This window comes from Hemitrygon akajei, chromosome 6, assembly GCF_048418815.1.
Source record: "Hemitrygon akajei chromosome 6, sHemAka1.3, whole genome shotgun sequence".
NCBI classification, from domain to species: Eukaryota; Metazoa; Chordata; class Chondrichthyes; order Myliobatiformes; family Dasyatidae; genus Hemitrygon; species Hemitrygon akajei.
In genome coordinates, this window is record NC_133129.1 from 27321595 (window position 1) to 27335170 (window position 13576).

Consider the following 13576-nt stretch of genomic DNA (forward strand, 5'->3'; position numbering starts at 1 on the left):
TTCAGGTGATTATTTCAGAAAGATTATCATTCAAGGTATTAGTATTCATATCTGAGATGTTTACTATCACTTTAGTCTTGGAAGGGGTCGAAGCAGCATGCCCTGATTATGTACTTCTGTGCTCTGATTTCTTCTCGGTTTTGACATCTGTTAAAACAGGTATTTCAAATTATAGACCAGACATTATTTTTAAAATTGGACAACATCTGTTGAGGCTGCAGGGTCTGGCCTTGCGTGTACATTTCTCATGGGGCTCTGTCCACGTTTTGGTTGATGGCAACAAGGTGGCAAACATTCTAGCCAGGCGATCACTTAAAATTAAGGATGTACAGTAAACGTAGTGGTGGCTTCGCATAAAAGGGAGATGAAAGCTAAACTTGAAAAGTCTATTTGATCACTGTGGCAACATAGTTGGTATAAGGAAAAGAAAGGATGGCATTTATATAAAATTCAGCTGGGAGATGGGTATAACACGAGGGAAGATATTAAACTCATAGACATAAGAGGTACTGCAGATGCTGGAAATTTAGAGCAATACCCACAAAATGCTGGAGAAACTCAGCAGGTCAGGCAGTATCTATGGGTGGGAAGGTGGCAGGTGCTCATATTTACATATTGGACATACTAGGTTGAATTATTCCTTGTTCAGAATTAATATATACGATATGGGCATTTGTAGGAAGTGTACTTGTTAAGAAATGGTGCAGCATTTATTGATTAAATACAAATTGTATGAGGAGGGAGCGTCTAATTACTAAATTGAGATGTTTGGGAAAGACAGAGTTTAACATAGAATATGTTAGGATATCACTGCCATTGTAATGTATATGTGCATAATTGACTTTCTGAAAAGCACTAGACTTTTTGATATTATTTGAGTTTTCACTTGGAGAGGGGATTCAGTGGGTGTACTTCCTGTCCTTTTGCTCCACACTCCAACTCATGATGCAGTGGTGGTGCACCTTATGTTGGTCTCTAAACCACCATTAAATTTCACAAGATGGTTGAGAAGTTCAGTTGTTGAACAGACTGCTTCTGAGAAGCATGAGATGTTTTTCTTTCTCTGAGGAATTCCACTGGGACAGAGGATTATTTGCTAACCTCTCTGGTTTTTGGGTCCTCTGGAGATTGCTGAGACTAATGTGGTGTCCACAGACTCCTTCACAAATAGGGCAGGAGAAGCCTGTGGAGAGGGCAGGTGAGTACCTTGTGAGGTGGCTAATTCCACTGACAACCCATGATCTCTATTGATGCATAGACTCAACATAGGACAAACACCTGGGCTTTATCTGGAAAGGCCGAGGCTGTGAGGAGACCTGATATAAGTTTATAAACTTGTGAGAGGCAGAGATAGGGTAGACAATCCGAATCACGCATTCCCAGGATAGATACGTATGTCATGAATGTACGGCAATAGGCAGAATGTTTGAAGGAGATATGTGGGCAGGTTTGTTTTACACAGAGAGTGGTGGGTGCCTGGAATAAGCTACCAGGGTTAGCGGTGGAAGCAAATTCAATATTCTCATTTAAAATAGATACGTGAATATCCAGGTAATAGAGAGGTATGGATCATGTACAGGTAGAGGTAATTTAGTCACGAAGGATCCCATCCACCCTGCTCATGGGCTGTTTGTCCCATTCCCATAAGGGAGGATGCTACGCAGCCTCCAGGACCACCACACTCAAAAACAGCTACTCGCCCCAAACCATCTGGCTGATCAACACTTCTTCCCACAATCCCATCCCACCACTACTACTTTATCATTTCCTGTCAAATTTAGCCTTTAGTACAGACTTACCTGTGCCTAGCGTCCCTTTGTGGACTTACAATTTATCTATGTATATCCAGTAAGCTATCTTATGTATTTATGTTTTTTTATAAGCTGTATCAGATCCAGAGTAACAATTATTTTGTTCTCCTTTACACTTGTGTACTGGAAATGACAATAAACAATTTTGACTTTCTTGTGACCATGTATACTGTTTACATTGTGGGTTTTACATGTACAAAGAATTTCATTGCACCCTGGTGTATCAGAAAACAAAACTATTCTGAATCTGGATCAGAATTAGAACATTGGAGCATCAGTGGTCTGGGAGTACCAGCATTTTCGTTTAATATTCACACTTACACCCAAGTAGTTACTGTCATCCACTAACCCACCACAGGCTACAATTCCATAATCAACCACACAAAAAGGGCTTTGAATAAGGCTGGAGCTGCCTGTCATATTTTATTATTTTTCAGTTACCGACAGCATGACTTCCTGGGCTTTCATTGTGTGGTAAGAGTGGCCTCGGTCACAAAGGACAAAATTTCTCTCTTGCCCAGTCGTCAACAGACTCACTGATGGGTTGAGTCAACAAACAGTTCCAAATGATAACCTCTGGTTCCTGAAAGTTAAGATTTGATTATTGTGACCCAAAGGCCTGCCAGCAAGTCCTCATATTAACAGAACTAACATCATGAAAACTTTAGTAGTGTTGGTGAAATATTAATCTCAGCTCCAATGATGTGCATGTTGTGCTCCTTAATACAGGAGAATACTGACAACTACATTAAATAAAGCAACCTAATACATGTCTGATCTGTTAGTCAAACTTACTAATGGCTGGGAGGCATACCCCCCTTGAATTCATCCCCATCTGTATATAAGAGTGTAGCATACACTCAGGCCGACATACTAGGTACAAGAGGTACCTAAAAAAGTGGGCACTGAGTGTATGTCTGTGGTCTTCTGCTGCTGTAGCCTATCCACTTCAAGGTTCAACTTGCTGTGCATTCAGAGATACTCTTCTGAAGAGTTGTAATGCTGTTTTAATGAGTTACTGTGGACTTCCTGTCAGCCTAAACCAGTCTGATCATTCTCCTCTGACCTCTCTCATTAACAGAGCATTTTGACCTACAGAACTGCCACTCATTGGATGATTGTTGATTTTTGCACCATTATCTATATACTCTAGAGACTGTTGTGTGTGAACATCCTAGGTAATCAGCAGTTTCTGTGATACTCAAACCACCCCATCTGGCACCAACAATCACTCCACAGTCAAAGTCATTTAGATCACATTTCTTCCCCATCCTGATGTTTGGTCTGACCAAGAAGTGGACCCCTTGACCATGTCTGCATGCACATGGAGTTGCTGCAAATATAATTGGCTGATTATATATTTTGCACTAAAGAGCAGGTGTACAGGTGTACCTAATAAAGTGGCCACTGAGTGTAGAACATTGGAAGTAAACCATTGGTATTAGTGTTATTATCATGTCCGCCAGATATAATGAAAAACTTTTGTCTGCTTGCCATCCAGATAGATCATGCCATATGTAGATTGACTGAAGTTGAAAAAAAAATCAAGATATACATAGTGCAGCCTTTACAGAGAAAGTCCAATGCAGGTAGATAAATAAAGGGCAAGGGTCTTAAAAAATAGACTGGAAGTTGAAGAGATCAAGAGTTCATCTTTTAGCAACAGCAGGTCAATGCAAATGTCTGATAACAGAGGGACAAACTGTCCTTGGGTCTGGTGGTTTGTGCTCACAAACTTTCATATCTTCTGCATGAAGAGAGAAGAGAGAATGAGCAGGGCAAGAGGGGAACAATTATTTGGTTTCTTTACTGAGGATGTGGGAACTGCAGATGGAGTCAATTGAAGTGAGGTGGTGTTTGCAGGCATTTATCTCCTCAGTATTCAGTGAGATCATGGTTAATCTGTGTCCTGATTGCATTCATTTCCTTTTGTCTCACATCTCATATTACCTTAGGATATTTAACACTCAACATTCTTCGAATTTATTTACTTATTTATTTACAGCTTGATGCACCATCAATAACTCACGCCGAGACTTAGGAAGTGAGATTATCGGCTTTTATTGACTGAAGGACAACACTACATCCTGGGGAAAATGAGGGAGAGCAGCAGGCCACAGTCGCCTTTATACAGGGGTCTGTGGGAGGAGCCACAGGGGTAGTCAGCAGGGTCTTGGGAGGAGCCACAGGAGCAGTCAGACAGGTATATCTAGTTCACCACACAGCTACAGCACGGTAATAGGCCCATCTGGCCCAAAGAGCTGGTGCAGCCCAATTATACCCATGTGACCAATTAACCTACTTACATCTTTGCATTGTGGGAGGAAACTGGAGAACCTAGAGGAAGCCTGTACGTTCATGGAGGCAATGCACAAATTCTTTATAGACTGTGGCAGAAGTCAACCTGCGTCACTGGTGCTGGAGAGTGCTGAATCCATCAATGAACATACCCAAATCAGAGCAATTACTTCAACCTGAAGGTATTGTCCATGACTTGACAGGTTAACACCACTTCAAACCCTAGCCCAATGTAAGTTCCTAAATATAGGTAGGAAAATCACCAATATCTTGAATGGAAAAACCTACAAAAAGTAGTGGATACGGCCCAGTCCATCACGGGTAAAGCCCTCCTCACCAATGAGCACATCCACACAGAGTTCTGTTGCAGGAAAGCAACATCCATCATCAAAGACCTCGACCATCCAATCCATGATCCCTTCTTGGTGCAGCCATCAGGAAGCAGGTACAGTAGCCTTAAGACCCACACCACCAGGTTTAGGAACAGTTATTACCCTCGACCACTGGACTTTTGAAACAGAGGGGATCACTCGCTTCATCACTGAACTGTTCCCACTACCTATGAGCTCACTTTCCAGAACTCTTCATTTCATGTTCTCTATATTTATTGCCTATTTATTTATTACTATTATTTTGTTTGCTTTATTTCTTTTTGAATTTGCAGTTTGCTGTCTTTTGCATGTCAATTGTTCATCTGTCTTGTGAGGTTTTTATCTATTCTATTGTGGTTTTCTTTTGTATTTACTGTGAATGTCCACAAGAAAATAAATTTCTGTAGAATTTGGTGACATATATGTACTTTCACAATAAATTTACTTTGAACTTCTGAATATTGAAGAGCTATCCACTCAATCAGGTGGAAGATCTGTCATGTTGGAGCGATGGGCAATCTGAGACAATCTATTGTCTTCTATTGCATTACTATCATCAATTCTATGCATTCCTTCATCAAAAAGAAGTTATCAAATTGCTTAAAATAATTTGTCATTAAGAATTGTGTCCTGGTTTGCCTTTAGTAAACACATTTCAATCCAAGTGACTATTAACCCTGTATTAGGGAACACCCACAAAGTGCTCAGCAGGTCAGGCAGCATCTATGGAGGGGAATAAGCAGATATTGTATCAGGTCAATACCTTTCATCAGGCTTTGAGTCCTGATGAAAGGTACCAGCCCAAAATATTGACAGCTCTGTAGATGCTGCTTGAGTTCCTCCAGCATTTTGTGTGTGTGTGTGTGTGATCCTCAAGATTTCCAGCATCTGCAGAATCTCGTGTTTATGAACCCCATATTGACCCAATGTTTCTAACAGCTATTCCATCACTCAATTAACCTGAATGGCCTTTAGTTTCTGAGCATATGATTTGCATTATTTGAACAAATAAATAACATTCACAACTCGCATGTGCTCTGGCCCCACATCCTATAATGTCCTGGTTCAAAGTGCCCACTCAGGTAAATTGACGGAATGTTGGGTATTGCCCTTACCCTAGATCGGGGGTTTCCAAACCTTTTTATGCTATGGACCAATACCAATCAAGCTGCCCATAAACCTCACATTGGGAACCTCCTCTTGACTAGAGTGCAGAATCCTTCAGGAGAGAAGCACAGACTTTTACTGGAGGAAAACCATCTATATTATTCACGACTTTCCAGCTGTGTTTAAACCTGCAGAACCATTTATACATACCAGATATTAAATGTTAAGAACTGGAACAAACAAAAAGGTTCTCTGAATTTTAAGTTAGAGACTGGCATGCTTGTTCAAGCACTAAGAGCATTCAAAAACTACTGATAAAGTAATTGGCTACTTACAGCTCTCCAACTGCATTATGCAGGTTTGAACGTCCATCGGGAAATTTTTTAGATCCATTGGACAGGAAAGAATTAAAGTCAATCTGAAAGATTAGATCAGGCATATTGGATAGCATTATTATTCATGTTCAGTGATTTCACAAGATGAGGACTAGTTTTGGCCAATAACCCAATTGGAAGTAAGAAAGTGAACCATAAAAAATATGAAAAGTACCCATGCAAAATGCTGGAGGAATTGAGCAGGTCAGGCAGCATCTATGGAAATGAATAGAGTCAAAGTTTCAGGCCAAAATCCTTCATAAGCCTGAGATATTGATTATTTATTCCTTTCCACAGATTTTTCTTGACCTGCTGAATTTCTCCAGCATTTTGTGTGTGTTCCTCATTGTTTAGAGCATCTGCAGAATTTCTTCTGTTTTTCTCAAAAAATATACACCCATTTGGGGAGATTTCCGTCTTTGATTATCAGCAGTAGATGTGTGGAAGGGTATCAAATACTACTCTTTTCATATCCTGATCCACTGAATTTGATTTTACTCGATTTAGAGGTACAGCACGGAATAGGCCCTTCTGGCTGTGCCACCCAGCAACCCACCTACTTAAACTCCGCCTAATCATGGGACAATTTGCAAAGGACAATTAATCTACTAACTGGTACATCAGTGGAGTGAGGGAGGAAACCGGAGCGCCCGGACAAAACCCACGCAGTTCAAACTCCTGAAAGATTGCAGCGGAATTGAACTACTAACTCCAGAATGCCCTGAGCTGTAATAGTGTTGTGCAAGCTGCTACAATACCCTGGCAAATTTAAGGGGAAACTAAAATGTAGAGCAGGCAACAATCTCTTCCCTGTACCGTCCTCATGATGCAACACGCATTTCTCCCCCACTCTAAATGTGAGCACTGCACCATGAAATGTTTCGAGATGAATTCCATCGTTACTCTGCTACTTGACATTCATGGCCATTGTTCGTCATTAATAACCATCACTGACGCACAGATGGTCCTTCCAGTCTGCTTGTAAAAATTCACAAATTATTTTCTCCTCAGCTACTTGGGATAAAATACCAAAACAATAAAGCTTTGTGTTATATATTGTATTAGTGTTTGATCCTTTAACAAGTTGTGATCATGCACAAAGATATTTTTCTTGGTGTTCAAACATTAGGAGGAATTGTTAAGTGTGGTGAACATCGAGGGATGAGTTCAGTAGAATGGTTTGCACATTTATGAAAGCAGAGGTCAGCCGAAGTGAAATATGTAAAATCCCAGGGGTGAAATGTCTAAAGCAACGGGTTGCACCTGAACCCGAAGGGGACTAATATTTTCATGAGCAGGTTTGTTTAAGCTGTTGGGGAGTGTTTGAACTAATTTGGCAGGGGTTGGGAACAAGAGTGCAGTGATTCAGATTAGGACGTATGATAAAAAAGCAAAGATAGTGTGCAGTCAGACTGTCAGGAAGGGCAGGCAGATGATAGGGCAAAATTGCAGCCAGCAAGGTGAGTATCAGCACATTAGGGATGCAGAATCAAAAGGGGTAGCAAATACACTACTCAAAGTGTTATATCTAAATGCACGAAGTATAAGATAGTCAAGTATGATGTTGTGACCATCACTAAATTGTGGCTGAGGATGGTTGCAGTTGGGAGCTGAATATCCAAGGTTAAATGTTATATTGGAGGGATAGGAAGGTAGACAGAGGGGGTGGCGTGGCTCTGCAAGTACAAAATGGCATCTAATCAGTAGAAAGATGTGACATAGGATCGGAAGATGTTGAATCCATGTGCGTTGAGCTAAGAAACTGCAAGGGTAAAAGGAACCTGATGGCAGTTATAAACAGGCCTCCCAGCAGTAGCTGAGAGATGGACCACAGATTACAACAGGAAATAGAAAAGGCATGTCAAAAGGGCAATGTTATAATAGTCATGGGAGATCTTAACATGCAGGTCAATTGAGAAAATTAGGTTAGTAATGGATCTCAAGAGAGTGAGTTTGTTGAATTCCTATGAGATGGCATTTTAGAGCAGTTTGTTGTTGAATCTAGAGGGTATCAGCTATATTGGATTGGATGTTATGTATTGAACTGGAAGCAATTAGGGAGCTTGAAGTAAAAGAACCTGGAGGAAGCAGTGATCACAATGTGATTGAGTTCAACTTCAAATTTGATAGGGAGAAAGTAAAGTCCAACGTAGCAGTATTTCAGAGTAGCAAAGGAAATTACAGTGGTATGAGAGAGGAGTTGGCCAAAATAAATTGGAAGGAGCTGCTGGCAGGGATGACAGCAGAGCAACAATGGTGTGTCTTTCTGGGAAAAAAAGAGGAAGGTACAGGATAGATGTATTCCAAAAATGAAGAAATACTCAAATGGCAAAATAATACAACCATGGCTGACAAGGGAAACCAAAGCTAATGCAAAAGCAAAAAAGCAAAGAGAGGGCATACAGCAAAGCAAAAATTAGTGGGAAGATCATGGATTGGGAAGCTTTTAAAAACCTACAGAGAGCAACTAAAATAAAAATCAGAAAGGAAAAGATGAAATAGGAAAACAAGCCAGCAAACAGTATCAAAGTGGATATAAAAGGTTTTTCAAGTGTGTGAAAAATAAAAGAGAGATGAGAGTGGATATAGGACTCCGAGAAAATGAGGCCAGAGAAATGATAATCAAGTCAAGTCACTTTTTATTGTCATTTCTACCATAACTGCTGGTACAGTACATAGTAAAAATGAGTCAACGTATTTTCAGGACCATGGTTTACACGACACAGTACAAAAACTAGACTGCGCAACATAAAAAACAACACAGAAAATAAACTACACTAGACTACAGACCTACCCAGGACTGCATAAAGTGCACAAAACAGTGCAGGCATTACAATAAATAATAAACAGAACAATAGGGCAATGTGTCAGTCCAGGCTCTGGGTATTGAGGAGTCTGATAGCTTGGGGGAAGAAACTGTTACATAGTCTGGTCGTGAGAGCCCGAATGCTTTGGTGCCTTTTCCCAAATGGCAGGAGGGAGAAGAGTTTGTATGAGGGGTGTGTGGAGTCCTTCATAATGCTGTTTGTTTTGCGGATGCAGCGTGTGGTGTAAATGTCTGTAATGTCAGGAAGAGGGATCCTGATGATCTTCTCAGCTGACCCCACTACCCGCTGCAGGGTCTTGCGATCCGAGATGGTGCAATTTCCAAACCAGGCAGTGATGCAGCTGCTCAGGATGCTCTCAATACAACCCCTGTAGAATGTGATGAGGATGGGGGATGGGAGATGGACTTTCCTCAGCCTTCGCAGAAAGTAGAGATGCTGCTGGGCTTTCTTTGCTATGGAGCTGGTGTTGAGGGACCAGGTGAGATTCTCCACCAGATGAGCACCAAGAAATTTGGTGCTCTTAACGATCTCTACCGAGGAGCCGTTGATGTTCAGCGGGGAGTGGTCACTCCGTGCCCTTCTGAAGTCAACAACCATCTCTTTTGTTTTGTTCACATTAAGAGACAGGTTGTTGGCTCTGCACCAGTCCATTAGCCGCTGCACCTCCTCTCTGTAAGCTGACTCGTCGTTCTTGCTGATGAGACCCACCACAGTCGTGTCATCGGCGAACTTAATGATGTGGTTCGAGCTGTGTGTTGCAGCACAGTCATGGATCAGCAGAGTGAACAGCAGTGGAGTGTGCGCACAGCCCTGGGGGGCCCCGTGCTCAGTGTGATGGTGTTGGAGATGCTGCTCCTGATCCATACTGACTGAGGTCTCCCAGTCAGGAAGTCTAGGATCCAGTTGCAGAGGGAGGTGTTCAGGCCCAGTAGGCTCAGCTTTCCAATCAGTTTCTGAGGGATGATTGTGTTGAATGCTGAACTGAAGTCTATGAACAGTATTTGAACATATGTGTCTTTTTTTGTACAGGTGTGTTAGGGCCAGGTGGAGGGTGATAGGGAATGGGGAACAAAGAGATGGCAGATGAACTAAATGAGTATTTTGCATCAGTCTTCACTGTGGAAGACACTAGGAGTGTGCCAAGGGAGAAAGTGCTCAAAAAGCTGAAAGACCTAAAGATACAGATGTCACCCAGACCAGATGAATTCCACCCTAGGGTAGAGATTGTGGAGGCATTAGTTATGATCTTTCAAAAATAATTGGGCTCTTGCATGATGCCAGAGGACTAGAAAATTTCTAATGTCACTCCACTCTTTAAGAAAGTAGGAAGGCAGCAGAAAGGAAATTATAGACCAGTTAGCCTAATCTCAGTGGTTGGGAAGATGCTGGAGTCAATTGTTAAGGATAAGGTGATGGAATACTCGGTAACACAGGACAAGATAGGACAAAGTCAGCGTGGTTTCCTTAAAGGAAAATCTTGCCTGATGAGCCAGTTGTAATTCTTTGAGTTGATTACACATAGGATAGATAAAAGAGATGCTCAATATTTGGACTTTCAGAAGGCCTTTGACAAGATGTTATACATGAGTCTGCTTATTAAGTTAAGAGCCCATGCTGTTACAGGAAAGTTCCATGCCTGGTTAGAGCACTGGCTGAATGGTAGGAGGCAGCCAGTGGGAATGAAAGGATTCTTTTTTGGTTGGCTGCCACTGACTAGTGGTATTCCGCAGAGATCAGTGTTGGGACTGTTTCTTTTTATCAATGATTAGATGATGGAATGGATTGCTTTACTGCCAAGTTTGCAGATGATATGAAGATTGGTGAGGGGCAGGTAGTGTTGAGGGAACAGGAAGGCTGCAGAAGTACTTAGATTAGGAGAATGGGCACAAAAGTGGCAAATGAAATACAATGTTGGAAAATGCATGGCCATGTACTTTGGCAGAAGAAATTAATGTGCGGACTATTTTCTAAACTGGGAGAAAATCCAAAAATCTCAGATGCAAAGCATCTTGGGAGTCCTTGTGCAGAACACCCTAAAGTTTAACTTGCAGGTTGAGTCGGTGGTGAGGAGGGCAAATGTCATGTTAGCATTCATTTCAAGAGGTCCAGAATACAAGAGCAGGGATGTGATGCTAAGGTTTTATAAAGCACCACTGAGGCCTTAGTTTTGGGCTCCTCATCTTAGAAAAGATGTGCTGGCATCGTAGAAGGTTCAGAGGAGGTTCATTAGGATGATTCGGGGAATGGCAGGGTTATCATATGAGGAATGATTGATGGCTCTGGGCCTGTTCTTGTTGGAATTTAGAAGGAAGCGGAGGAATTTGATTGAAACCTTTCGAATTTTGAAAGGCCGAGACAGAGTAGTTGTGAAAAAGATGTTTCTCATGGTGGGGGAGTCTAGGACAAGAGGGCACAGCCTCAGGATAGAGGGGGTGTCCATTTAAAATAAGATGTGGGGAAATTTCTTTAGCTAGATGGTGGTGAATTTGTGGAATTTTTTTACCACAGACAGCTATGACTTGCACAGTGCTGTAGTAATTTAATGTACTGCATTGTCCTGCTGCCACAAAAAAAAAACACATTTCATGACATACCTGAGTGATGATACATCTAATTCTGTTATGGATCTCTATTGTGGACTGAGAGTAGGAAGGAGTTGGGCAGAGGGGAATCATAATTGGGAAAAGGGTAAGGGAGTGAGGAGGGATTGGGACGCACCAGAGAGACATTCTGTAGTGATCAAAAAACCAATTGTTTGAAATCAAATGACTTTGCCTAGTGTCTCAGGGCTGGGAATGTCTGCACCTGTGCCATCTCTCTCTCCTTGCCACCTGCCACCTGTCCTACACCCCTCCTGCAGCGCTCCACCCTTACCATTCCCAACATCCTTTGCTCCTGCCATATTTACAAACTCGCTCTCTGCTCCATTTTGATAAGTACAGTACAGTGCAAATGTCTTAAGACATCCTAGCTATCTACACGTGCTTAAGACTTTTGCACAGTACTATAGGCTTAAGGGGAAAGGGCAAGGGGGTGGTTGGGAGGGAGGGAGGAGATTTAATGTTTTATTTATTGAGATACTGTGTAGAATAGGCTCTTCTGGCCCTTTGAGCCCCGCTACCCTGCAACCCCCGATTTAACTGTAGCCTATTCATGGGAAAATTTACACTGACCAATTAACCTGCCAACTCGTACATCTTTGGACTGTGGGAGGAAATCAGAGGAAGCCCACGTGGTCACAGAGAGAATGCATAAAATCTTTACAGTCAGCGATGGGAATTGAACCCGGTTCACTTGAACTGTAAACTCTATTCTTCTGTGCTGCTCCAATTTAATAGGAAACCGAGTGGCAACTTTTTCATTCAATTCCTATAGAATGGGCTACTTGATGAAGCTTTTGGGATAAGCACATGGACAACACTTAAGAGACACTTGGACAGGTGCATGGATAGTTTCAAAAGATATGGGCCAAGTCTAGACAAATAGAACTTGTTTAGATGAGAATTTTGGTTGGCATGAAACATTTGACTGAAGGACCAGTTTCCATGGTAAATGACTCGATGACTCAATAACTACATTCAATATATACTCAGAATGGTAGATGAACATTTTGGAGGTACCACATTATAATGGAAGATGGCAGAGTTTCCAATAGTCTTTACTGATTAGCTAACAAGCAAGACCTGATAGAAACTGCTATTCGGAATTATCTGTGGAAAAACCAGTACAGAGTAGTGAACACAGTCCCCAACTAACTTTTGTCATATCTTAAGACGTGGTCAGGTAATAGACGTGAATTTTGAAGTTTAGCTGGTATTATAATCTGGGACATCTGTGTAATGGGAAACCTAATGAGGAGTCAGTTTGGGTTAAGCCAGGACCCCTTCTGGTTCCTTAAAATATATCAGGTTGATCTATCAAATATGGAAAGGCCCATATAGAGGGGATGTGGAGAGGATGTTTCAAATAGTGGGAGAATTTAGGATTAGAGAGCACAAACTCGGAATTGAAGAACATCCCTTTAGAACAGAGATGAGGAGAAATTTCTTCAGTCAGAAGATGGTGAATCGGTGGAGTTCACTGCCACAGCTGGCTGCGGAGGGAAGATTTGAAGCAGAGGTTCTGGATTAATAAGATAATCAAAGGTTACAGGGAGAAGCCAGGCGAACAGGATTGAGAGAGATAATACATCAGTCATGATGGATTGGCATATGGCCCAAATAGCCCAGTTCTGTCCTATGTATAATAGTCTTTTGGTCCTATTACATCAGAGCTTTGATTTGGAGGAAACTCCTTTTACTACGCTGTTTGAACATCATGTACCAGACCTGTTATCAAAGAAGAAGGCTTTTGGACTTTGGCTGGAGTGATGTGTAAGGTTCATCTGGTATGTTCTTTGGGGACAGCTCATTGAAATCTATGAGCAATGGGGCTTGGGTCTGCAGGGAACAACACATTTGATTGACCACTAGAAGTGGCTGAGAAATAACCTTCCATTTGGATAACACAGTAAAGAGCAAATTACATGGAACTCAATTAAAATCTATATAAAAAAAATCTATGGAGGTAACCTGACAATGACTTGACCAATCACCCATTATTCACAATTCAGTTAATCAACAGTGAAGTCGTGCAGACCTTTAAACAAAAAGAACACACAATATCTTAGTAAATAAAGTATATATTAAGCTTTTGAAATTTGTCAGCTAGTGCCCTTGCACCTAAAAAAATCTTTTAGAGCAGCCTCTGTGGCTCAGGAATGAGAACTATTGATAGAAACACCCTTG

The 13576-nt window shown here is 41.6% G+C and overlaps 1 protein-coding gene across 3 annotated transcripts in view; it reads right to left on the reverse strand.

The window, feature by feature from the left end:
- The window catches only part of glra3 (glycine receptor, alpha 3), a 241766-nt gene that overhangs the window by 88876 nt on the left and 139314 nt on the right, over positions 1-13576 (reverse strand). For all 3 annotated transcript variants that reach the window (XM_073048025.1, XM_073048024.1, XM_073048026.1), the window contains exon 5: positions 5923-6005. In XM_073048025.1, the coding sequence (XP_072904126.1) occupies positions 5923-6005 (83 nt within the window). The remainder of the gene's footprint in view (positions 1-5922; positions 6006-13576) is intronic.